This window comes from Scardinius erythrophthalmus (assembly GCF_964197995.2).
Source record: "Scardinius erythrophthalmus genome assembly, chromosome: 21".
Classification (NCBI taxonomy): Eukaryota; Metazoa; Chordata; class Actinopteri; order Cypriniformes; family Leuciscidae; genus Scardinius; species Scardinius erythrophthalmus.
Window position 1 is genome coordinate 17,612,342 of NC_138241.1, and position 25,929 is coordinate 17,638,270.

The 25,929-nt window shown below is 37.2% G+C and overlaps 1 protein-coding gene across 1 annotated transcript in view; it reads right to left on the bottom strand.

Annotated features, from left to right (window-relative positions):
• Positions 1 to 25,929, bottom strand: part of macrod2 (mono-ADP ribosylhydrolase 2) — a 598,881-nt gene that overhangs the window by 31,260 nt on the left and 541,692 nt on the right. Inside the window, exons 10-14 of the mRNA XM_081351444.1 lie at positions 13,471 to 13,515; positions 11,009 to 11,065; positions 5,307 to 5,342; positions 4,598 to 4,642; positions 2,392 to 2,457 (exon numbers count right to left, since the gene is read on the bottom strand). Of these exons, the coding sequence (XP_081207570.1) occupies positions 2,392 to 2,457; positions 4,598 to 4,642; positions 5,307 to 5,342; positions 11,009 to 11,065; positions 13,471 to 13,515 (249 nt within the window). The remainder of the gene's footprint in view (positions 1 to 2,391; positions 2,458 to 4,597; positions 4,643 to 5,306; positions 5,343 to 11,008; positions 11,066 to 13,470; positions 13,516 to 25,929) is intronic.

The following is a 25,929-nucleotide window of genomic DNA, read 5'->3' on the forward strand; positions in this document are numbered from 1 at the left end:
GGAAATATATTTTACAATAACCGTTATTACTGTATTTTGGATCAAATAAATGCAGGCTTAGTAAACATAAAAGACTTCTTTCAAAACTATTAAAAAAATCTTACCAGCACCAAACTTTTGAACAGTAGTGTATACTAATACATTTTTAATATGTTATCCTTATGGCTGTGCGATTAATAGTAATTGGTTTTCGATTTTGGCTTCAAACGATTATGAAGACAAGATAATCTAGGTAAAACGATTATTGTTCCGTTGCCTCATCTGGAAACAAACATTGTGGGTAGGGCTGTGTAATATATCACATTACTGAAATATATAGAAAACAGTTATTTTAAATTGGAAATACATTTTACAATATTATCGTTATTACTGTATTTTGGATCAAATAAATGCAGGCTTAGTAAACATAAAAGACTTCTTTCAAAACTATTAAAAAATCTTACCAGCACCAAACTTTTGAACAGTAGTTTTTAATATGTTATCCTTATGGCTGTGCGATTAATAGTAATTAGTTTTTGTTTTCGATTTTTGCTTCTAACAATTATGAAAACAAGATAATCTAGGTAAAACGATTATTGTTCCGTTGCCTCATCTGTCCAGCGCACCTTCCTTTCCTTTATTGCGGTGCGCTTTTGTTCCTCTCTAAAAAGCCCAAACTTAACATCCAAATCAGACAAATAAGTGAGAGTTGTATCAAGTAAATCAAGTAACTTAAAGGGATAGTTCACTTTGAAATTAATTTTTGATATGTTTTAGCTTACCTCAAGGGCATCCAAGATGTAGGTGTCTTTGTTTCCGCAGTAGTTTCAATTTTGATATTTTTAGGTCAAAGCGTTCTTGTCTGTCAGTCATATAATGCAGGTCGATGGTCACTGGCTCAAAACACAAGCACAGAGTCCAAATTAAAACAATTCCCCATCGTCCAAATGAAACAATTCCCCATCATAAGTACACAAATTGATGGCCTAAGACACGAAACGAGCGGTTTGTGTGAGAAAACGAACAGTATTTATATCGTTGTTATCTCTTGAAAACAGCACACGTCCAAATGATCTGACGGCGCGGGCGGGTATAGATATATACATAGATGTCGCCTTGGCTACTGCAGTTCATTGGAACGAAACCGTAGCCTAGCGACATCTAGTTTATATATCTATACCCACCCGCGGGCGGGTATAGTTATATACACTAGATGTCGCCTTCGCTACTGCAGTTCATTGGAACGAAACCGTAGCCAAGGCGACATCTATGTATATATCTATACCCGCCCGCGCCGTCAGATCATTTGGACGTGTGCTGTTTTCAAGAGATAACAACGATATAAATATTGTTCGTTTTCTCACACAAACCGCTCGTTTCGTGTCTTAGACCATCAATGTGTACTTATGATGGGGAATTGTTTTAATTTGGACTCTGTGCTTGTGTTTTGAGCCAGTGACCATCGACCTGCATTATATGACTGACAGACAAGAACGCTTTGACCTAAAAATATCAAAATTGAAACTACTGCGGAAACAAAGACACCTACATCTTGGATGCCCTTGAGGTAAGCTAAAACATATCAAAAATTAATTTCAAAGTGAACTATCCCTTTAAGTAGCTTTATTAAGGATTCATCTATATTTAATGTGTACAGTATGACTATGCAATGTTATATGCAGTGCTATTTTACATTTGATTATTAATTGTTGTTGTTGTAGGCTATTACCTATCTGAATACCCAACGCGATCTCATGGCAATTCATAGCAATTTTACTAGGTGGCTAATTCGTACGAATTCATATGAATGACCTACTCCTGACCCCGCCCATACGCCTATCGCTGGGGTTTAGACAAATCGTATGAATTCGTACGAATTAGCCACCTCGTACTTGCTCGTACGAATTTGTATGAATTGGTCTTGAGATAGCGTTGGAATACCACTGTTAGTACATCTTCCTGACAACTTAAAACAATGTTTATTTCATGTGTATCATTGATCTGTTGTGTTCTTACATTAGTTAGTTTAGTTTTTTTTTTTTTGCTGAAGTATCAATATTTGTGAAATTTCAGTCATATTTAAAATTATTTGTATCGTGAAATAAGACTTTGATCATATCGCCCACTAATAATTGTAATAAATAATCGTAATTTCAATATTGACCAAAATAATTGTGATTATGATTTTTGCCATAATCGAGCAACCCTATGTTATCCATAAATTAAAATGAACTTGAATAAATGTTGTAAAAATTGGCTGTTCATTGTTAGGTAATGACACCATATGCATTAACTATAAATTGTAAAGTGTTATTCAAATATGACACAATATCTTGAGTCAAGATATTTGGTTGCTTGAATTACAACCAAAGATGGAGCAAGAGCTGGGAGCAGGCAGACTACATATGTTACCTTTATGGTCTTCCTTTGCAGGTGTTTTGTCCTCCTGGACCATGGGTTCGTCATCAGGGCCCTCAGCTTAGAAAACAAACACACAGAAAAAACATGATTGATATACTGTATATATAGAGATACTCTGACCCAGTCACCTTGCCATAACGATTTGGCCCTTGACAAAGTTGCTTAGATCTTCATTCTTGCCCATTTCCATGCTCCATCCAACACGTTGATTACAAGAACTTATAGTTTGTTTACCATCTAATCTACCTAGACCTTAATATGCATCCTTGTTAGGAGATGAACAACAGTATTTGCTTCACCTGTGACTGGTCATAATGTTTTGGCTCATCAGTGTATATAATATAATATAATATAATATAATATAATATAATATAATATAATATAATATAATATAATATAATATAATATAATATATGTCATTTTTAATGTATGTATTTGTACACACCATTGGTGTCATAACCATATCATAACCAATCATATCCCATCATAGTGCAATGGAGGCATTGCTTCCTCTCATGTGACTTCCCCCCTTTCATTCTCATTTACTCTCCACCAAAACCCACTGCACGCGTTAGGGGGTCTGTTAAAACTCAATGGGCTCAGGGGAAGTAAGAGAGACGCAGCCTCTTGCTGTAACTTTACCCGCGGTCGTTGCTATTGGACAATGTTACTCGAAAACGAGTGATTTTTACATGTTTTAATGTCACATTTTGTAATATGGATTATTTTCTCAAAATGAGGTATTGCCTTCCTTGCCTACTCAGAGGAAACATCCCTGGTACACACACAAAATACATAGAGAAACATTCATGAATGAGCAAACAAAAGTGGAAAAACAATACAAAGGCGTTTTTACATGCTGGTTTGCACTCATAGGGGAATGATTCATGTGTTGCAGGTGCTCAGGTAAATTCAGATTCAGCCTTTGTCTCTGCACAATCTCCAGCTCTGTCTCACCTGGTCTTAAAAATCTCACTGTTTTTCTTTTCTCCAGAGAGCATAATTGCAAGTATCTCTGGCTCTTGGGTTCGGCCCAAGCAGAACATTTGCTTTGCATCCTCTGCCTGGCAAGACTACTATTAATAATGCTTATAGCTACTACTGTCAATGTATGGGGAATCAAAAATTTGCAATAATGATGTCAAAAGCACTGGTACTTCGGCGATAAGTCGATACTCCCAACCAAAAACAAAACAGCGGCTTATGAGTGATCAAATGCGATTCAGAGCTATGCAGTCAAAGTGACATTAAGTGCAAGCTAAACGTTAGCCATGCAGAGACGAGCTGTGGCTGGTTTTGTCCTTAGGTTTTGAACGTAAAGTTTCTATCACGCTACATGAATACCCAGAGGGAGCCGGGCCAGCGCCTCTGAGAGTATGTGTGTGTGTGAACAAGCGATCTGGTGAATCATTTCAGCGTGTGCAGTGGTGTGTGTCTGTCGGTGCACATGTTCTGATGTCTGTCTGTGTACGTTCGTGTGGATTGGAGCGAGGTGTCTCATTAAACAGATGCACCCCCAAACACACACATACACGCACACGAGCGTCACGCTAATAACTGTATCTGACAGCCGTTCTCCCTGTCCGTAATGAGACAAGTTCAAGGACAACAGAGCCAATCCAGATCCTTCAGTGAATGGGTACAGCGTGACACATGAAGCGTAAAGACTGTGGAGAGACTGTGAATTTTCTCGCTCACTAAAATGTAGACTGCATGTGTTTGGGGAGATCTATGTACACTGAACCACACAGCCAGACCTAGTTTGCATATTTACAGATTCTTGTTCTCCTTGACTACTGGATATTATGAAAACTAAGGGAGTATATTAGTGACAGCATACATACACTATTTAGGTGTAAGACCATACACCTAAATACTGTATCTATGATGTCAGAAATATGGATGAATGTCAAACAAATGGTGCAAGGGCTTGTGGCGGTGTCAAGTAAACCAGAAAGTGTCCAAATATTTAAAATGATTTCATAATTTTGAACAAGACATCTTGTTTAATCATTTAAATCCCTAGAAACTTATTTTGTTAGATGATCTGCATGAAAAGCATGCCATATTTATTAAGTTTCTTAAGTATTCAAGGTTTAATGACCACTGTGTGGGTGAGCATAACCCCATTGGTGCTCAATGGATATTGGAGTGATCCAGACTAAAATTTAAGAAGAAAAAGAGAATGAAGAAAAACCTTCTAGCTTCTGGCTTTCCATCGTCTCATCAACATGGGATCCCTCTGAAAAAAAAAAAAAAAAAAAAGAGAAAAACTTAATGACAAGATTTGTGTCTTTCTTCTAAAATCCCCTTCTTAAAAGACAACAAATCATTTTTTTCTGGTCCTTTCATCAAACTGCAGTGGCTAATCCTATATTAAAGATGAGAGGATGATTGTTATCTAATCACTCCTGCTGCTGGCAAGCAGAAATGAAACCCCAAATTCATCTGTGAAGAGGAACAGGAATACTCCAGCTGATGTTTAATTGTCAAACAAGTCTATTTCTTAATGGATAACTGAGGACGAGAAACTTCAGTGTGATTTTGATGTTAAAATGTGATATTACAGTATCACAGATGATTTAATCCCATCTTCAGTTTCAACTATTTAAACTCATGATGCTGCTCCAGTTCATGAGTAAATTTTGTTCTGAATAGAACAAATTAACCAGCAAGTCAAATAAATCATGAAGTTCAGACAAATTGCTTCTGCTCCTCAATTGCAGACAAGACAGGAACATTTTAATGTGACGTGTCTTTCAGAAGAGACAAGTTTTTCGAGACACTCTTCTTGCTTGTAAACTAGAACTACTCAGAGATGATTTTTTATCTGGGTTTCATACAAGGTCAAAGCCAGGAAGAACAAAATTCCCTTAGCTATAAACGATCATACATGAAAAGCCTACCTGTCTGGCTCATCATACTTTCATCTTCCTTTTCATCTAAAAAAAACAGAATACAAAAAAGGGTCACAGATAAACATAGATGTATTTAGTGTAGACATACATGCTGAAATTATTGTGTCAAACAAAACAAGAAAAAAAGCAATGCAAAACAAAACACTAAAAAAACAAAACAAAAAGCAAAAGAAAAATTAGAAAAACACAAAGAAACATAACAAAACAATAAAAACAAAACAAAAATCAAGGCAAATCAAAAAAGAAAAACAATGAAAAAACATGAGAAAACACATCAAAGCAGATAAAATCAACAGAAAATCGAAACAAAACAGAAAAAAGGAGTAAAACAACAAAGAAAGAGAAAAAAAAGTCACCCAAAAAAGAAAAAGAAAAAAGATTATAACACACTCACACACACACACACACAATGGTACAGTATCATAACCCCAGTACATTGACGGGATGTTAAAAGCTGTTTGGCATATTTATCTTCCCTCAAGATCCCAAATAAAGTAGTCCACACATTTGTCTTGAGGAGCGCTGTACTGCTATGGTCATGTTTTACATCAAATATTTATAATAGTTCTGGCATGCTGGACTAATTTAGCACTTTTTGAAAATCTCTAGACTCCACCGAGAACAGTTGCAATGGACAGCTAAACACTTCTCAGCTAACCCCACACAGAAGTCCCATGAGGCCGCTGCAGTGCTCCCCATGGGCTTACATGAAAGCATCTATCCCAGGTGGGTTTAATTTTGCCACTTTAATTTTAGTCACTTTAGTCCTCTAAACTCGACATCTCCTTCTACCCCTCTCCTCTCTTCAGTGATATCCCGATACTCTCCCAGATTCTCTCTTTCTTTAACCCAGATAGGGTCTGGGATGAATTGGAAAATGAAGAGCCTGACACAAATAATCCGCTGTGCTTGACAATGACCATTACGCTACTGGCATAATTGGCTTTTTTAACAAGCTGGTGTGAGAAGCAATTTCCCAATGTCTGAGCAATTTATTTTCTCACCACATGCTCTTAAAAAAAAGAAAGAAAACAAACACAATGTGCCAAAAGACATTGGAAACCTTCATAAAAAGGTAACGTGATTTGTTGTTAGCCTTGCATCTAGTGGTGCTGTCAATCAAGTGCAGCTTCACACCCACTGGACCTTCTAGACTTCATCCTCAATATTGATAAACCAATAACTGCAGATTATGATGTAGTGACATTTTATTCATTTAGAGGGCAAAGGCCTTTTATCCAGAGGCTGGAGCTCAATGTTTTACTCTCTATATGAATTATAATGTGGGAGGAGGTTAGTCCCCCTGTGGACTATACGGGTAATAGTACTTTGAGGACATATGTTGCCTGCACAGGAAGGAAGGAAGGAAGGAAGGAAGGAAGAAAGGAAGAAAGGGAGGTATTAAGGCATATTCAAATAAATGGTAACCCACGATCCTGTGCGTGGGGTTAAAACATAGCATCCTCTTCTTGCTAAAACGGATGACATGCACCATTGTATTTGATGGTATTCTTGTGAGGAACCTGAAGATAAATTGGATTCTGAAATACTAAGATGATAAATCTTCTCAGTTTCAATGCGAGGTCATATGGTCACCACGTACGCCAGTGAGGGATGTTGTGTATAACCATGCAGACAAAGCCAAATTATTCTGAGAGACGAGAACTAAAATGAGTCATGCATGCTTTCACGATAGCCTCTTCTAAATGGGAAGTAGCTAAAGCAAAGTTAAAGTAGTTAAAGGTGAAAGGTTTAAAAGTTTCAAAATATGACTAAGCTATTTTTATGACTTAAAATTTCGTCAGCAGTTTTATTATCTTTGCCTGCAATAGAGACATTGAAATAACCCAGAGAATTCACATCCTCTTGTCTATTATACATCCGATCAACAATAACTAAGGCGAGCAAAGCCTGAGTACAAACTTTGGTGGGAGATTTGAGGCTGTGAAAATGAGCATTTGGTGTTGTTAATTTATGATTTTATGAAGCCAATATGCTGAATAACGACATGAAGCTCAATGCAGCAACCCAGCAGTGAGTCATTCCACCAGCAGATGGCAGTAGTGTAACAGAGTTCAAATGACAGCCGCACGCATAAATGAATGCACACGTTCAGGAGGAGGACGCTCGCTTGCATACAAGCAGAAACACTTCTGTGAGCTATAGAAAATATTTCTAATGCCATACATTTACAGTCACATTACTATGGATCTGTAATCATACAGAATAGTCAGAGCACTTCCTCCCTTCACACTGTGGGGAATTCTCCTTCCTGTCAGTTAGGCCCTCTGAACACAGTTCATGGTGAAGAAAACCGGCACCATGAAAAATGTATGAGACTTGAGAGAGAAAGGTGAGCGAGAGTGTCACAATCAACAAATGATGCTCAGCGGCCTAGAATCTCCCTTCTGTGTGTGTGTGTGTGTGTGTGTGTGTGTGTGTGTGCTGGCTTCCACTATAAGAGCTGCATGTAGCTCATGCGGTGCAGAGTCTTTTGATTCAGTGTCTCACTCTCTGCCAGGGTCGGAGCTTAACGGACGTGTTTCAAGCTGTGCAAAACTGTGGACTTGGAGACACTTGAGCCATCATCCACAATATACAATTGTAAAGCCGCCCACCCTCGGTATGAATGCATCATTGAAGCTTTCTGTCGCTTGAACCCTCCCGCCCTGTATTTCTTCCCATCCTCTTGTTCTGTATTTTTTGCTATTTCATTGCCTTTTATCTTTCTCTCACATACATTCTATCTTTATTTCTGTCAAACACATTTGGTTCATATAATTGTTTTGTGAGCCTCAATGGCATGAAAAACATTTACAACGTGAGTGCGATAAGAAATTATGTAAAATATATTAAAATGCTCTAAAATAATAATAATAACAATAGCAGCGCAAACAAGGTAAAAAGGCAATGAAAATTATAAGAAAAATACAAGTGATGCAACACAATAAAATAAAAATAAAAGTAGCAACACTGAATTTTATTAGAAAGAAAATATTTATTGCACTCTAAGTTTTGATTCAGCTTTCTTGTGTAAATATTCTATTTTATTCTAAAGCATAAAATAAAATAAATATCAATATGGCAGTCTCCCTGGACACTGTAAAAAATATATATTTTATGATTTTAGTAAACCAAACTTAATTTACTGTGTTTAATCAATTGATTTGTCCAATATATTTAAATAAAAAATTTTTTTTTTAAGTTTTGGGAGTAAGTAAAACTCAAAAAAGCTCATGCAAAAAAAAAAAAAGAAGATATTTTTATTAGGCTACTGATATGCAGGATTATGTCTGTACATTATTTTAAACTTTTTTTTTTTTAAATTCTATTAATCTTTTTTTAATAAGGGAATAATACAGAGAGCACCTATAAAGTCTTAATTAATGAGGTTAAACTAAAAGAGAATAAGACTAAACGCGTTATGAGCATAAGTTTCGAGATGTGGATGTGATGCCTTTTATCCCTTTCTTTCCTCCACACACAGACTTGTTCTCTTTTTCTCTCCCTCTCCAAACATGCCCCCTCTGCCTTCTACATCTGCTGAGTACACAGTTAACAGCTCGACCCGATGCTCCGCGTCCTGATTCGCCCATCTAACCTGTCACCTCCTAATCTCTGAAATGCAGCATGACACACACGCTAAACACACACTCGCTTCATAGGCCATCTGAAAAGCTATCCGGGGGCGCTAAAATGCTCAGTCCAGTTCTGTGAACAATCCCTCTCATTTTCTCCGCACACCGATCCCCCCATGTATGGATTTCACGTGGATTACATCACAAATCACTTTATCCCCCAAGAACTCTGTCAAGAAGTCTAGTCTCTTCAGCTCGCCGGCTCTCTTAGGCCACAACCCGGCGCTGATAGGTCGGATCGAACGGATTCTTCACTAACTGAGACTAAACCCGGCCGCCAGCCGCAGCTAATACCCTCGGAAAACCCCTTCAGTCTGTCTGTCTCTCAACCACAAAGTAGAACCTCTGAGATTCGCACATTCTTTCGCTGTGAAGGAAGGCAAGTGGGAGCTTATCTGGAATGAGGTACTGTTTTCCTTTACACTCCTCACAGGTAACCCGTCGAGGAACACGGAGAGAGAGTTCCAGATCAGTGCTTTCGGGGCCAGTTGTCCCCTGAGCATGTGAATGTATGAAGTGCTGCTTAAGGGAGAACAGCACTAATGTTTCTCTGTCATTAACGGGCTGTCTAAAAGGCCCTCTTGCCATAACCTCAGTTAGAGAGCATCCCCCTCAGGGAGAGTACTGAATGTGTAATACAAAGCAATATCCCACCACGGCTGTATATCAACTTCCACTGTTCGTGAAAAACAAAGTTGCGGCCGGCGGGAATCCGATAGGCGAGCTGTAGCTGCAAGCTCTGGCGCTAGGGTGATGTGCAGGAAAAGCTCATTTTCCATGAATCAAAAAATGATTTCAAAAACATATTTAATGTGCCGCTGTACCTTGTTCTCTGAGTGACACCGCATTAGAGCGAGTGCATTTGATGTTGGCGACAGCACTAGAGGACGGCTGTGGCTAACACCTGTGGATAAATCATAGACTGTGCTGCTTTAACACGCTTTGTTCTGCTCCTCACTCCCTTGTAGCGAACGCTGTTTGTTGTTTGAGCTTAACTTCAGCAGAGATAGCTTTAATGTTGACGCCATCCTGTGAAGGTTAAACAAGGGGGTTCGTGAACGGATTAGCTCCCATTAAGATCAGAGTTCATATATGCTAGACGTTATGAAGGTAGTGACACAAAATACAGTCTGAATTTGTGAACCTTGTTTAGACATACCCTTTTAAACATTTACAGCTTCCAGCAAAAATAAAATATGTTTCAAAAACAAACAAACAAACAAATAAAATATTTGAAAAAATAATTGATTTATTTTAAACATAAGTGAATACATAAATACAAAAAATTTAAATACATTTAAAACAAACAAATAATTTATTTAATAAATAAATAAAAATACTATCAGTATTTTGGCAGAAACTAAAGTAAATGTTTGTAAGGGTAGTCCAGGAATATGTTTGCTATTTAGAAGGACAAAATATGGTAGGTTGTTGTTTGCTAAAGTATCAGTTTACTGAAAAAAAAGAAAAAAGAAAAAAAAAACTGAAAAAAAAACCATACATAATAATTTTAAATAAATAAATGAATAGTATTATTATTAGTGGCAGTAGTATCAGTATTGTAAATGTTTGTTAGTGTAGTCCTGCATGTTTGCTATTTAGAAGGACAAAGGTATCAGTTTACTGAAAAAATGACTTCATTCTTTGTGCTGCATATTGAAGAGAGATATCAGCCTGGGGAAATTTCCCCAAATACATCAGTGCTGCCTGCTTTAATATTAAAGAAAGAGAGAAAGAAAGAAAAAAACACCATCTCCACCCCTCTGGGCTCTAAGACAAATGGAGAAATTGTGGTGTTAATAGCCTGCTACTCCCCTTCAGTATACAAATTTAATTATCTTTGGTCCGTTTTATTGAGAAGCAAGATTTGTCAGTGCTACAACCAAAGAGGCTGAAACGGCAGAACTCGAAAGCTAATGGCTCCTTCAACAGGTTTCCACACCCTGACAGAACAACCCAAAGAAACTCCTCCTTTTAGTCTGATTTTCCAGGGAATGCTGGGTGATACGGACTTTGACAGCTGAACTTACGAGAACAGAGATTTTCTCATACCTTTTTTATCAGCATCATTGTCATCTTCTTCCTCTCCTTCCATGGGCTGCGTGTTACCTGTCAAAAATCATCATACCACTCATGAGAACTTTAATCCAAAAAATAGATTTTTCACATATAAAATTAAAAAATCTAAATAAATTCATGATTTTACAGTATCAATACGTCTTAGCAATAATAATGAGCAAGCACCACCTATTAACGAATTGCACAACAAATATTACTAAATATAGTTTGTAGTTCTCTTTTATCTCTTTATAAACTGAAAAAACAACAAAAAAACTATTAATCTCAGAACTGAAAACGGCACCTGCCAGCTCAGCACAACAACAAAAAAAGCATCTAATGTTACGAGGCACAGATTGCCTATACTGAGCAGCACTGATAAGGGTGAAATGAGCGGAGGAATATCCTGCTATTGTGTCGCAGGCCCTGCTGGAGTACATACATGAACCAGGTGATTCTGCATCAACAGGGGCTTTTGTGTGAACCCAGCTGATAAAAAATGGGGCCGGTAAAAATGTAGTGACAGAGAGAGGGGGAGAAACAGATTGATTGATAGAGAGTGGGAGAGAGCTGATACAGGGGGGATAAAGGGGAAAAAGGCTCAATTCCTTGTGAGAATGGCAACCATTTGAGCCTTTGAATTGGTTCCAGAGAAAAAGAGAGAGAGAATCAGAGCCCCGGCTAAGCGAAGCGCTGCTAAAGGCCAGGGCTTGGCTGCCAGTCAGACATTCACTGAATGAAACTGGGGCTAAGCTAGCCGAAACTGCTGGAGCAGGAAAAGCAGTGTGCTCTGAGCTACTGTGTGTGTGTGTGTGTGTGTGCAGATGTGATACATGGCGTGTTGTGAACAAGATAGAATACTGATAGGTGTTGCCATGCCGGGTCATCCCGGTCCAGTGTTTACAATGAGGTACAAACAGCGTCCACAAAAGAGGTGATTGGTCTCCCTGGTTTTGTGCAGTAGTAAACACAACCACACAAAGCCACAACCCAAGGAGTTCTAAGGGCTATTAGAGGCTTGTTGGATTGCTTCAGAATACTGTTTTATAACATGGCTGTAAAAAAGTCAATGCTGAAAAAAACGCCTGTTCTGGATTGGATCTGGTTTTGATGGCCGTCTTAACTTACAGATACAGTCATTTGAACAGCATCTCACATTTGTAGTAAAAATCACAGCATGCAGCCCTGTTTTTTTCTTTTACTTCATGTCGTTGAGGCATGAACATGTTCTCCTCCTCTAAGATGCTTCATTTAGCACTCCTTTCACCCTCTGTGTTTTCAATCACCTAACTTTTGTGGAAACGATCAATGCTGGCCTTGTTACCTTGCCAGGAAACTTCAATCTTATAATTCCATGAAGTTTAAGTGACTGTTAGAGATATTTGACCTGGGTTTCCAGCTCAACAATAAACCTACTGTACTTTGTTAGTTATTTTAACATTATTATATATTATTAGCATAGTATTTATTAATATTTTATTATTACACTTTTCGTTCTAGTCATTTTTATTAAGTAATTTCTAGTAAGTTTTGTGTAACTTATTTTTTATTTCAGCTTTAGTTGAAGTAATTTGTGTTCCTAAATTTAAACTTATTGCATTTCATTTAGTTGATAAAGCAACATTTTTTTTTTTTCAATTAACAAAAAACTTTATTTTTTATTTTTTTTATATAGTTCTAGTTTCTGCTGTAATCTGACTGAAACTCTAGTATAGCAATCTCAAGGACTGGTATCATCCGACTTGCACTGGTTTTGTAGTCCAGGCTAAACCTAGAGATAGAAGCAGGTTTGGGAACATTGTGGGTATGTAAGCTGGATTTAAGGGTCTAGCGCTGGGAATTAGCTTAGCACTGAATCATTTGTAATGCTATACCTGCAGCCATGTATTTAGCTCCTGTAGCAAACACGCATTAGTCACAAAGAAACACCCTTATTTTCTCTCTCTTTCAAGGAGGCCTGCAGATGAAAACCTTGTAATCTTTTATGCTTTTCTGAAAGTCAACAAAGTAGGTAAGGTGATTTGCATCTGAATAGACCACTGTTAAAAGAAGACATGCAAAACCAATTTGAATTCCATTTGATAATGTTTGATTGTGTCATTGCCAACAAGGTGGCGAGCGAGTCCGATTAGCTTTCAATCTATCTAAATATGGTGCAAAACAATTCAGTCCTGCAAAAGCACAACGCCTGACAACCTTCATCTCAATTAACTTGCCAAAAGACCAAAGGTGTGCATGGGAAAGCCAGCAAAACTATTTCAGAAAATGCAGACTCTTGTTTTCTTGTGTATAGGCAATTGTAGAGCTGCCACCGACAACAAAAGGCTCGATTAATCATGGAGCGAGCATTTCAGATGCCGTGGATTAAACTTCGTTGGGCTCCAGGATATTGGATGTGATAATTTCCCATCTTGTTTGCAAACGTGAACACAGCATTAGGAAACATTGTCACTCACCTTGCTCCATTCTGGCATCGTCTTCTTTCTTATGGTCGTCATTATCTGCGAGAGACAGGAAGAGAAAACAGAGGTCAAAAGCTGCAACGGCAAGCCTGATATGATCAAAAAAGCAGCCTGGAGGGTGTGGACTTCCGTGGGCTCATCCCTATTAGCAGCGTAACGAGAATTTAGCAAAGCACAAATACAATACGTTTATTTACAGAGATGGCCTCTTTGCGAGACCTCAGAACAGAGCTGAACAGGAAACAGGCAGGACAAGCATTGATTTCTACATTAAATCCAAGGTTTCTCTAAGGATTGAAAATATGTGGTTTGTTGAGTCCCCCAGGCAGTTACTTCTAATGAAAGCTGAGCAGAGACAAGGCGAGAGCTCGCAGTCTGTTTGATCTGGATTGATGTATTATTTGAGTTCAGGCTGCTATCAAACGCTCATCTGTGGAAAGACAATCGTGCTGTTTGATATGATCTAAGCAGCAATTAAATTCAGCATTTGGTGGAGAGCCGAGATTGTTTCAGCAGAGGTTGAAGGCTCAATGTCTATAGCAGTGGTTCCTAACTGGTTTTACATTGGACATGACCCATCACAGTGGTAAAAAGTTCTAGTCTACAAAACTAGAAAACAAAAACCTCCTTAATACTACCATAATCTGCATAGAATAACACAGAAAAAAAAGTTAACATGATCATTTTGACAATTCTTCAAATTCTGGGCTAAATAGACTACTGAATATGAGAAATGCACTGCCATTAACATGTCAATGATATTTCAGTAAACTCAACAACCGGGCTTAAGTCCTAGCTTGGGCAAATCAAATGGCACATTTGTGAATGTGGCTTCATGTTGCTCTGTTTGTCTTTTACTTACTCGTATAGTTTTCAAGGACGTGACTAGCTTCAACCAAGTGACAAATTAATTTGCAACAAAATACTGCAGACTTTCAGACTTGCATAGCAAAAACTAAAAATTATAAATGTTTCTCCTCCCTTTTAAAGGTTGATTTATTTTACTAGAATATACATGATTATATATTTTGCATTGTTTCTTTCCTGCGAGTGTGAACAGAACAGACCTGAGAACAGTTTTTGGGTCACTATTTATCCAACAGCCAACTAGTTTTAAGGTGATTTTCTTTTATATGTTTTAGATTTGATATTTTTATTATCCTTTTAAAATAGTATATATTTTAAACATCTGCATGCTCTTGTGGTCCATCTATCTCTTTTCAACGACAATGCGAAAAAAGACCAGAGACTCACTTTTGACTTCTGACCAATCCATTGAGAACCACTGATCTACATGATCTGAGTGATTTGACCGGACTGTGGGTAAAAATACCTGTATTTCAGCCATCTGTCAGCTAAATATGCAGCATTCCTCCAGTGCTCAGCTCTCTCTCTTCTCTCATTCCCTCCTGTAACAGGTCCACTGTTCTCTTTAACTCTGTTTTTCCTTTTTCTTTTCATCTATCCTTTTTTTTTTTTTTACACTCCCAGCTTAGAGTTCTTGCCAAAGAAGTCAATATGTCCCCCGGATTTTGACTCTCTCTTTTTCTGCATGAGTCCCCTTTCTCTTCTTATATGATGCCAAATCTACTGGACCTGAAGCCTGGAGCCTGCAGCTAAGGCTGTTCCCTGCCTGGTTACAGCTTGTTAGCCATCCCTGACGACTGTTAGCCATTACTACAAACCAAACAGGTTTCAATTCATAAACCACTAACTCATAACTAGATCTATTCTCACAGACTTTTTTTTTCTTTTTTTTTTCATATAGCCACCATAAAATTAAAATTATTTACTTTGTTACTGCATGTTCATGGTCTCACAATTCATCGGTACATGTTTTTCTAAAGTAAAACCAGTTCGTCTATGCAATCTAAAGGGTTACACTTTACTTTGATAGTCCACTTTAGACATTCTAATAACTATAAGTAACCTTAACTCTCATTAGAGGATTAGACTTTAGACTAGATTAGACTAGGTTAGGGTTAGAATAAATTGGCATGTACTTGCAAAGTTACCTGTAGTCAGTAGAATGTCTGTTGGCGGACCATAGAAATAAAGTGTTAGCAGATATTAACCAGACAATCTACTAATACACGAATGATAGTTAGTTGACATATAGTGGCAAAGTTACTTATAGTTAGTAGAATGTCTAATTAAGAAAGTGGACTATTGAAATAGTGTTAACACAGATTATTCTTTCTTTAACACATCTTGCTTTCCAATTTAACCAATATGCAAATTATTTATGTTTTAGCTACATTCTGGTATATAACACCTCTTACTCATTGAACTCATAATCGATGAAATCAAGTTCACCCTAATTTTTTTTTTTGTTATTGACAAAAACTGCTTAAATATGTAGAATGGGTTGTGAATGGCAAATCACTGTGACATCAAAAACAGCTTTTTTTTATTTCATTTCCAGGCCTCATCAGCACGTCATCCTCAGACAGGCACTTGGTCACACACAGGAAAACACATTCACACACTCACACATCCAGCCTCTAGCAAACGCTCCTGCTTTGATAAAACACTCCTGTCATTTGTTCACGAGAAAAAAGACTGTCAAATCTCCCTCAGGATGGTGGGGCCATGTTTTTCCTTTGTTTAACACAGAATAAAAGCAGAACATGCATTTACTGTATATGTGGAAGAGAGGGGAAAAACAGTGACATCATAACATGCTGAGTCATTCTGGACAGAGAGCAAAACCCTTAGGACAACCTTCAACAAGGAATAACTGCCCTCTGTGCATAAATGCTGCCAGTTGATTATGCAGTTTCACTGTGAAAGTGCTGTAAATGTAACACACTGCTATGCTGGTCTATGTTTTTTTTTACACATGAATTTATGCTAAATGCAAAAAGCAAGATGTTGTGCTTGCTGCATTCAGCCATTGAATTGCAAAGAATTAAAAAAAATATCTTCAAAAAAAATTGAGGTATAAAAGCAGAAAGTTTTAATGAAATATGAAAATATATATAGATAGATAGATAGACAGACAGACAGACAGACAGACAGACAGACAGATAGATAGATAGATAGATAGATAGATAGATAGATAGATAGATAGATAGATAGATAGATAGATAGATAGATAGATAGATAGATAGATAGATAGATCTTTTCAAATCAAACAAATGTTGCAGTGATCATGAGAGCTAAAACAATAGATATCTAAATGATTTGGAAATAAACAAGACACATGTAAGCCAGCTAACCAGAGACTTGAATTCCACTGACCAGATGGACCGCACACACACAAACGTACATCCACTGTCTCTGCTCCTCGAGGAGAGCCAGACATGGGCCCCTGGGGGCCAGAGAGTGTGCTGGTACATGCTGCCTTTCAATCTGCTCATGTCTGAAAGCATTTTAATCAGTTGCAGCGCCTCCCAAACCAATCAATTACTTTAATCAATCAATTAGAGCACTGGGGTGCGACGAAAACCAGCTTACTACCCACCATTTCTTTTCTATTGGATTAAAATTCCAGGCTGAAAATAAGAATAATAATAATTGAGAGGATGTAATACTTCATATCCAACACAAAATGATTTTTTTTTTTCTAAAAACAACAACCCTAAAGTCGTTTAAAATGCAACAAGAAACATGTTAAAGATGATATGATCAAATTTCCACAGAAACTGGAAATATTCAGCCACTGCATTGACATTATATTGCAGTGTGAAAGAAGCTGTGTACTTAATGATTCCATCTCTTGAAAATAACACACAGCTAAATCGCTGCTAGCTCCTCACCACTAGCGTAATGGCTGTATTCCTAGCTGTGTAAAGCCCCTCAACATGTTGGCACTTCAAAAAATTCCCATGGTGTGTTTGATGATATTAATGCACCGTAACACACTCAACGCTTGTTCCCTGGAGACTGAGGACGTTGCGTGCGCAGCCTTCATTTTCAACTCTTCCAGGGGTCCAGGAGGCCCCGTCGACTTACGGCGGACGACCATCGTCTCACCGCAAACACCCGGCTTTACAAATGATAGGCGTTCTGACACAGTAACACTGGGAGAGGAAAGCCTCCATTAAAGATAGCAGGGGGGAGCAGTCGTTTGAGAACACGCCATAGAAACACCATGTAAATATGGATGTGGCTGGTGGACCAAGAGTGAGTGAGAGCGTGAGAATGAGATAGAGAGAGAGACAGAACTTCATTTCCTGACTGAACGTAACGAGATCTGACAAAACATTTTAGTAAAATTATATTTCTTTAAATGACAAAAAATATCAATGTCTGTCTCTCTCTATTTATGTCTGTCTATCTATTACTTATTTTGCAGTTTTTTATTTTATCTTAATATTCTACATCTGCTCCATTGACCCACTTCATTGAAACACAATCATATCCCGTCTTGTCATATAATGAAACACAGAGATGGCACACCGTCTTAAAGCTCTTTCACACATTTGATTCATCCTCATTCTATGACAAATGTATTCTTCATGGTCCCTTCACTGACTCATAAATGACTGAGTAACAGGACAGCAGGCAGTGATGCGCTGTACTTGCTTACATAAGCGTTGGATATTATTTATTATACAACAGTTCATTCTGGTTTTCATTTCTGATTGGCTGAGAGCCTTTTCCAGCGATTGTGTAGAACGAGGCCGACGAGCAAACCACCATAATTTTACAAATACTACTGTTGTTGTGAAACAGAATGCAGAGAATTTGAAGAATTTAGGCAAGCATGTACCTGTAGTTATTTAGACCTTAAATATGCAAACTTATATATAAACATAGCACCTATTTGACAATTTACACGCCGAGAACAGCTTTATCTCAGCCAGTCCTTCGGGAATTGGCTGCTGGCTCTTATGTAGATAGTGTTTAAACATGAGGAATAATTTCAAATGGGCAATCTTTGGTCTATTACAGGGCACATCTATTTAGCTAAGGGCAAAGTTAAATTTTATAACTTTATATTTTTATCTAACTAAAATCCTCTACTATAACTAGTGCTGCTTTTGTACTTTTGACTGAACTGTTTGCTTGTTTATTTCCTATAGTACAAATTTCTTATTATTTATTTTTCAATAAATAATATATTATATAAATAAAATGCCAATTTGGTTGTGAGAAAGGGTCCGTTAGTGATTGTGATTTCATCTTCAGTGAAAGTTACATTATTATGCCATTAGATGGCAGCAAAGACTGTCTTTATGAGCGAGTCAGTAGCAAAGACTTTCATACTGAAAGGGACTGAAACAAGGTTGTAAACAATAAAACAAAACTTACAAATGCATTGACTAGCGCTGTCATGGGAAATCCTCTTAAAGGGATAATTCACCCAAAAATGAAAATTAGCCCATGATTTACTCACCATGAAGCCATCTTAGGTGTATATGACAGGCTTCTTTCAGACTAATACAATCAGAGTTATATTAAAAAATGTCCTGGCTCTTCCAAGCTTTATAATGGGAGTCAATGGGTATATTTTTTTGGAAGTCCATCAAGCGCATCCATCCATGATTAAAGTGCTCGAAACGGCCCTGGCGGGTTAATAAAGGTCTTCTGAAGTGAAGCGATGCGTTCGTGTAAGAAAAATATAATATTTATATCCATATTTAAAACTTTATCGACAAAAATAACTAGTTTCTGGCAGATGGCCGTACACAAGTCGACGAGATGCCAAAAGATTTTTTTTTCTTTCAAAAGAGTAACACTTGACGATGTATGTGTATGACGTAGGATGTAGGAGTAGCGTTTGATGCCCTCTCACCGTTCAAACAAACATGGCTGGGCAACCGCGTTCGTCATTACGTTGTGCGTCAAGTTCAAGGGTTACTCTTTCGGCGTAAGTCGACTTGCGTATGGCCGTCTGCCGGAAGCTAGTTATTTTAGTTGATAAAGTTTTAAATATGGATATTTTTCTTACACGAACACATCACTTCACTTCAGAAGACCTTTATTAACCCGCCAGAGCCGTTTCGAGCACTTTATCATGGATGGATACACTTTGATGGACTTTTTTTAATATAACTCCGACTGTATTCGTCTGAAAGAAGAATGTCATATACACCTAAGATGGCTTCAGGGTGAGTAAATCATGGGCTAATTTTCATTTTTGGGTGAACTGTCCCTTTAACTGTTAAAAGGACAAAGATATTACCTCAGCGGACACTTAAACTGATTTTGTGATTATGAATATAAGATTGGCCTGAAGAATATCAGATAATGCACTCGCTTGGTTGATCTCTCTCTCTCTCTCTCTCTCTCTCTCTCTCTCATAATACTCTACATAATACAATGAGCTTCAATGAAGCACCTCAGTGTTCCTTGTTCATTGCTAGTTCTAAAGTGACGTTTTGGAATTAGTAACAGAGGCTTGGGCTCAACTGTTAAAGTGTAAACTTGAGATTTGAATCCTTGGCGGAAGTAAGTAGTTCTGCACAAAAGAGGGGTTTTAAAGACACTCCATTGTTGTTTCTTATTTATTTACTCACTTGTGTCGTTGAACTGTTGTAAAAAAAAAAGTACAATTTCACACTCGTAATCATGCGATATGGCTCTACATCATCAAGGCTGTGATTGCCTACAACTGAATCACAGCCTTGCTTATGTAGAGCGATATTGCACGGGTATGAGTGTGATATTTCTTATGAATCATCTCACAGGCCTGAACCCACCAACTCCAACATAATGGACCTCAGACTGCTCTTTTGGGCGGTGAGGCACTTGAGGGAGGTGAACAGGTGGATGCTAAGGATGGGATCGCAGCTAAGCGGAGTTGACAAGGTGACTGCGATGTCTCAGAAACTGACAGGACTTCAAAGACATTTCTCTTTTGAGAAAAGGAGAAAAGTCTGTTTTGGAGGAGTGTGTCTGCGGTGGGAGGAGTGTTAGAGGAGTGCAGCTTGCATTGGGGATGCGAGTGTGTATGAGGAACCCGCCAAAAATATGCACAGAAGAGTAAAGGACACAAGCATTTAATTTACAAGACTGACCCCTTAAATAGCTTCAGTGCACTTAGCTTTTATAGCTAACTGCTTTTTAAAAATGTAGTGAAGCTATTAGTTAAACTACTTTAAATGAGTTGCTTGGAAAGCTAAATTTTTAAAGTAACTTCCCCAACAAAATTTGTGCTAAACATTTAGACCAAAACTAACTGAAGAATTGCATTATATTTTACAACTGATGGGACAATATACAGAATACAAAAGAATCTGAGGGGGTCAGGCTATAGGAAAGAGGAATTGGAGTTCAGTAATGTCAAGAATGATGAAATTTCATTCAAGTTGATATGTCTAAGATTGTAAAGATAAAGACAGAGCCTGATGTCATCAGAAAGAAGCAGTGTGATTGGATGACAGATGTGAGTGATAACCCCGACACACAAACTGAGCATAGTAACAAAGGAAAATGAATGTAGGAATGTACAGAAAAGAACATTCAGAGACATCAACAGATGTAGTGCAGGCAGCTTCGACAAGTCTAATTCCCCAACATACTCTCACACTCATCTCTTTGTCCGATCATAACTTTAAATAGAATACAAAACAATAGACACAAGTGTGCTAAAGAAATGAGGTTTCAGAAAACTTTCCAGCCGTAAGTATGATTAGCAGTGGTTCTTGCCTAAGCATATTAAAGGCACGGTTTGTAAATTTCGCTGCTAGAGATCGCTTATTGAAAACAATAACAAATGCGTATCTTGATGACAGGCAGAAATCATGTTCATGGGTGAGCTAATGTATTAAAGTTTTATTAACGTTACTGTAGAATGAAGCAGGGCGAGGCTGAAAGCTGTGGGAGCGGAACGAGGCCGGTGGAGCGAATGCTAGTGAGAGACACCTGTGCAACACACCAGTTTTGAGTCCCATGTGTCCCTTCTTATCTGAACTTGAACTTTGTTACAGTTACAGTACAGTTATTCTAATGAAATACCCACAAGTGATGAATTACTCCTTGTATAGGTCACTTTATTTGACAAATTAAAATTTTGGGGTAACGCAGCGCTGTTTTAATTGGTCAAAACAAGCATACTAAAAATACATTTGAGAGTGTTGAAAGTTATATTAACGTCACTTTACTTGTTGCACATTGCAGTAATCTAAATCGATATTAGAATATCATATTAATAAAAGCGGGATGACTTGTGTTGCTAAATGGCATGCAATTCATTTTAAAATATATTTTATGGTGGATTTTTATTTATTTATTACTGTAACTACAAAAAAAGCTCTTTCTGATGCCATGTTAGCCACTTGACAAAATAGTCTTGTTTAAATGATACAAACATGTTACTCGTGGTAAATCAAGAAAACAAGAGATTCAAACAATAAGACTAGCCATGTTGAGCTATATAACAATGATTAATTTTCTGTCCATAAAGGTATCCAAACAGTTGCTCACCCGTCTAATAAAACACAGGGAGACACCCCAGGTGAATAGGAACAAAAAAATAACTAATAGATATCAGCATGAAACTTCCCCAGTTGATTACTGACATTAAGGCAAATATCTTTTGCATTACAAGTTTTTAGAATATTTATGTTTAAATATGCAAATTATGTAGTATCTCATTAAATATGCGCTAATTTGCATATATTTCCAGAAGAGAAATCTGAACATTGGATAAAGCCAGATTCAAAATTCTTGGTTCATTTTGTTGACATTTTAGAGTCAAAGGTTTTTACTCAGGGGTTTTTGGATATCTCTTTTTATCACTACATTAATCAGAAAAAAACTGTCAACAGCCATAAAAAAATCCATTTTCGCCCTGTTTTTAGGTATAAATTGTTGTATAAATCAGAATCTGAATGATATATGAACAAACCCCTCAGTAAAAACCTTAAGAATACAACTGGAAAGTTTGGTGTATGTAAGTGCTGCTGAAGTGGAGATTTCTGGCTCAGAGTATGAGAAAAAAACCCATTTGGAGAAAATGGCCTTGTGTATTTTGGACTTTTTTTCACCACAAGTCTGAAAGAAGACATGTTATTGAAGACAAATAGCCCAAAAAAATCTCAAAATTGACCAGTGAAAAAAACAAACAATGTTTTTGCCTGCCGTGTATCCCCTTTAAAGCGTCTTTGGTGTTTCCATGCATGGTTTCTGTGGAAGTAAAATAGGAAATCGAGGCTAACGCGGATATGACGTCCATGACAGGCAATATTTAGACTGAAAACATTTGGGATAGTACACAACTTAACAAAATATATAACATTGTTCTATTGGCTTTTGAATATTTTAATAAAATATCTTACATATTATGCCTTTAAGATCTCTGGATAAGCAGAAACTAATAAACAATAAGGCTTTTCGGGTAGTATGACTATTTCTTTTGCCTGACACAAAAATATATATATTTTGAAGAACATTTTAGCAGTTTTTGTCCAGTCAAAACAACATTGGACTCCATTGACTTTCATTGTATGGAAAAAACAAACTAACATTTTTATTTCATTTTTTTTATTATCTACTTTTGTGTCAAACTGAAATACCATTGTGGTTTGGAATGAAGGTGGTAAAATTATGAAAATTTTCATTTTTGAGTGAACTATTCCTTTAACTACTGCCGACTCTTAACTTTCTATCTTCCAGAATAAAGTTTCTTGCATATTAACCTATAAATCAATAAAAGAAAACTATAAAATAACGGCATAAAAATAAGACTTTAAAATACTTGTACTGCAACATTACAGTTTCCAAAATCTGTCCTTTGCTATCATCTGGAAAAATGTTCTCATTTCTGCAGCTGCTTTTTTGGGGGTGAAAATGACAGCTGGTTGGGAGGCATACACTGATGAGACAATTTTCCATATGCAAATGCCCTGTTTGCATGTCCCGACACTGTTCCTTTCTATTTGCCAGTTGTCACACACTTGTAAGGCTAAGAAAGAGATTAAAAGAACACACGAATCCTAACAGGTACACACAAACAAAAGTATTAAGAAGAATACTTGGCAAAACTGTTTCACAAACTGACAGTACAAAATAACTTCTCTTTTGTTAAGCAACCAGAACAAAGACGATTTCTCTTTCCAGTTGTATAGACGCAAAGTAGACGGGGGCTTGTATGAATCCATGAGTGAGTGAGTGGGTGAGAAAGAGAGAGGGAGTAAATGTATGCGGCGTGCCAGAGAGTAGCCACAGCACGAGATGCGAGTGCAGCTTTAAAGCTCAGTTAAAACGAGCACGTCTCTTCCGCAGCTCTTGGCACGCTGGTTCCCATGGTGATGATGATGATGATGAGGTGTTGGGATCGAGCTGTCAGGCCCTTGTTATTTTCGCACATTTTACAACTGCCGCTATCAGGGACACCAGCAGAGCTAATTCAGTCCTATTGTCTCTCTCTCTCCATCTAAAAAGCATTTCAAACATCACTCCTCAACGATTCGCCCCGATATACCATCCTCATGATAATTTCGCTCTTCTGGAATGTTCCCTCCGTACACGCTCCTCCTGCGTCAATCAATATCTAACATGCAGTCAGAGAAACATGCTAATGATGTAGCTAAGAAAACACAAATGATGCTGCTTGTTGAACAGTGAGAAAGACGAGTTTACTTCAATACAGATAATAACTCCATATGCCACTCGTAACGATTCTCATATTAAACACAGATACTGTCTCGGAACAAGCAATTGAAATGATGTATAAAATACAGATTATGAGAAACAACTACTTTGATTACATTAAACTACAATTTCTATGGTGGATAAGAGAGTTTCATGGCAAAACAAACAAACAAACAAACAAAAAACAATGTTGAAATAAATTCCAGACTTTTTTGTAATTACAGCAGGTGACCCTTTCTCTGCATCGCTGACCTCTGACCCGGTCAGACCACTCTCTCTTTTTATTAATCAGCGCGTGTCTGCCTCCTCGACCCAAATTTTAATAATAAAACCATTTGTGTGACTTTGAAACTATTAACCTGACCTCTCAAACTCTTTAAAAGCCCAGACTTTGAATTATTCTTTACATTGTAACATCACTATTGAGATTCATTTTAAAGAGGTAATTTAATGGAAAACAATATGTGAAATTTAAAACAGTATGTAGACACATTTTGAAAAATGTTTTAGAGCACTGATTCACAAGGAAAATCTTCCAAGTAAGAAACCAATCTTTCGGAAACGGTTGTGATGTCAAAATTAACATAAAACTACCTAGGGCTCCATAATTAATCAAAATTACGATAAGCAATTCACAAAGGCTACAATTTAATTAAATATATGCATATGGATATATGCAAAACATAAGCATGTTTCAGTTTTCAGCGTCCCGTAGTGGCTTAGTTTGTAGTAAATACTGTTTCTCATTAACTTATCTCTGCATGTGCTGTGAGTTTGAGTTGCTTACAACATGCATTTAGGAATGTTTATTATTTTTATTACTAAGAATACGTCTGCATTAATCCAGATACATTTGAACACAGCGTTTTCGTTTCAAAATGTTCTCCGTCCACACTAGCGTTTTCAAACGTTTTCCAAAAGTTTCTCATCCACACTGAAATGTTGGAAAACGCTAAATTCGCCTTACTGCGCATGCGTAAAACCTCATAAAAGCTCGCTGACATAATAAAGTTATCACGCATTTCTTCTGGCAGGATCATTTTATTTAGCAAAAGTATTTCACCATTCACCGATGCATCCAGGTCGCTCTCATTATATGTTTGGTCTAAAATGCAATTGCCCTCATGTTTTACCGCAGTACATCACTCGCGAGTACATTTTCTGTCATCTTGGCAGGACTGTGATATGATGTGTTTTCGTTAATAAAAACATTGTCTCAGTGTGAGCGGAAGGCCAAACCGGAGAGAAAAGACATAATAGTGTGGACAAGGCCTAACTCTATTTTATTTGACAGTGAAATATTACATTAGTAATAATTCTCATTTTGTAATAATAATAATAATTAAATAATTAAAATAAAATTTTATAAGACAAATCACAAATTTTCCCCCAAATTGTGCAGCCCTTTGACTGTCCATGTTAAAATACTAATTTAATATTCAGGCCATGTGGACGTAAATTATATTTTTTGGGGTAAGAAATCTTGATTAACATTATAAAGAAGACTCACATCAACATCACATTCCCCACTGACCTTTCGAAGCAAGGCTTCTTAACCAAAAAAAAAAAAAAAAAAAAAAAAAACCCCTGTTTGATGTCTTTTCATGGCACAAAGCTATGATGCAAGTCATGTGAAAGACATGACTTGCATCATAGCTTTGTGCCATGAAAAGACATCAAACAGGTGTTTTTAAGTGGGTAAAAACCCTTAAGTGGGGAAAACCCCTCATAAACTAAAAGTGTGTAAAATATGGTCTTTTAAAATTTATGATAAAGCATTTAGGACCAAAAGTAGTTTATATCAGTGCTGGATTAAGACTTCAGTGAGGTCCAAATCACAAATAAATAGCGAGCGATAGAACAAGAGAGCAAGCTCATCCTGATTGGTTGTAAACTAAAAGAGTAGCG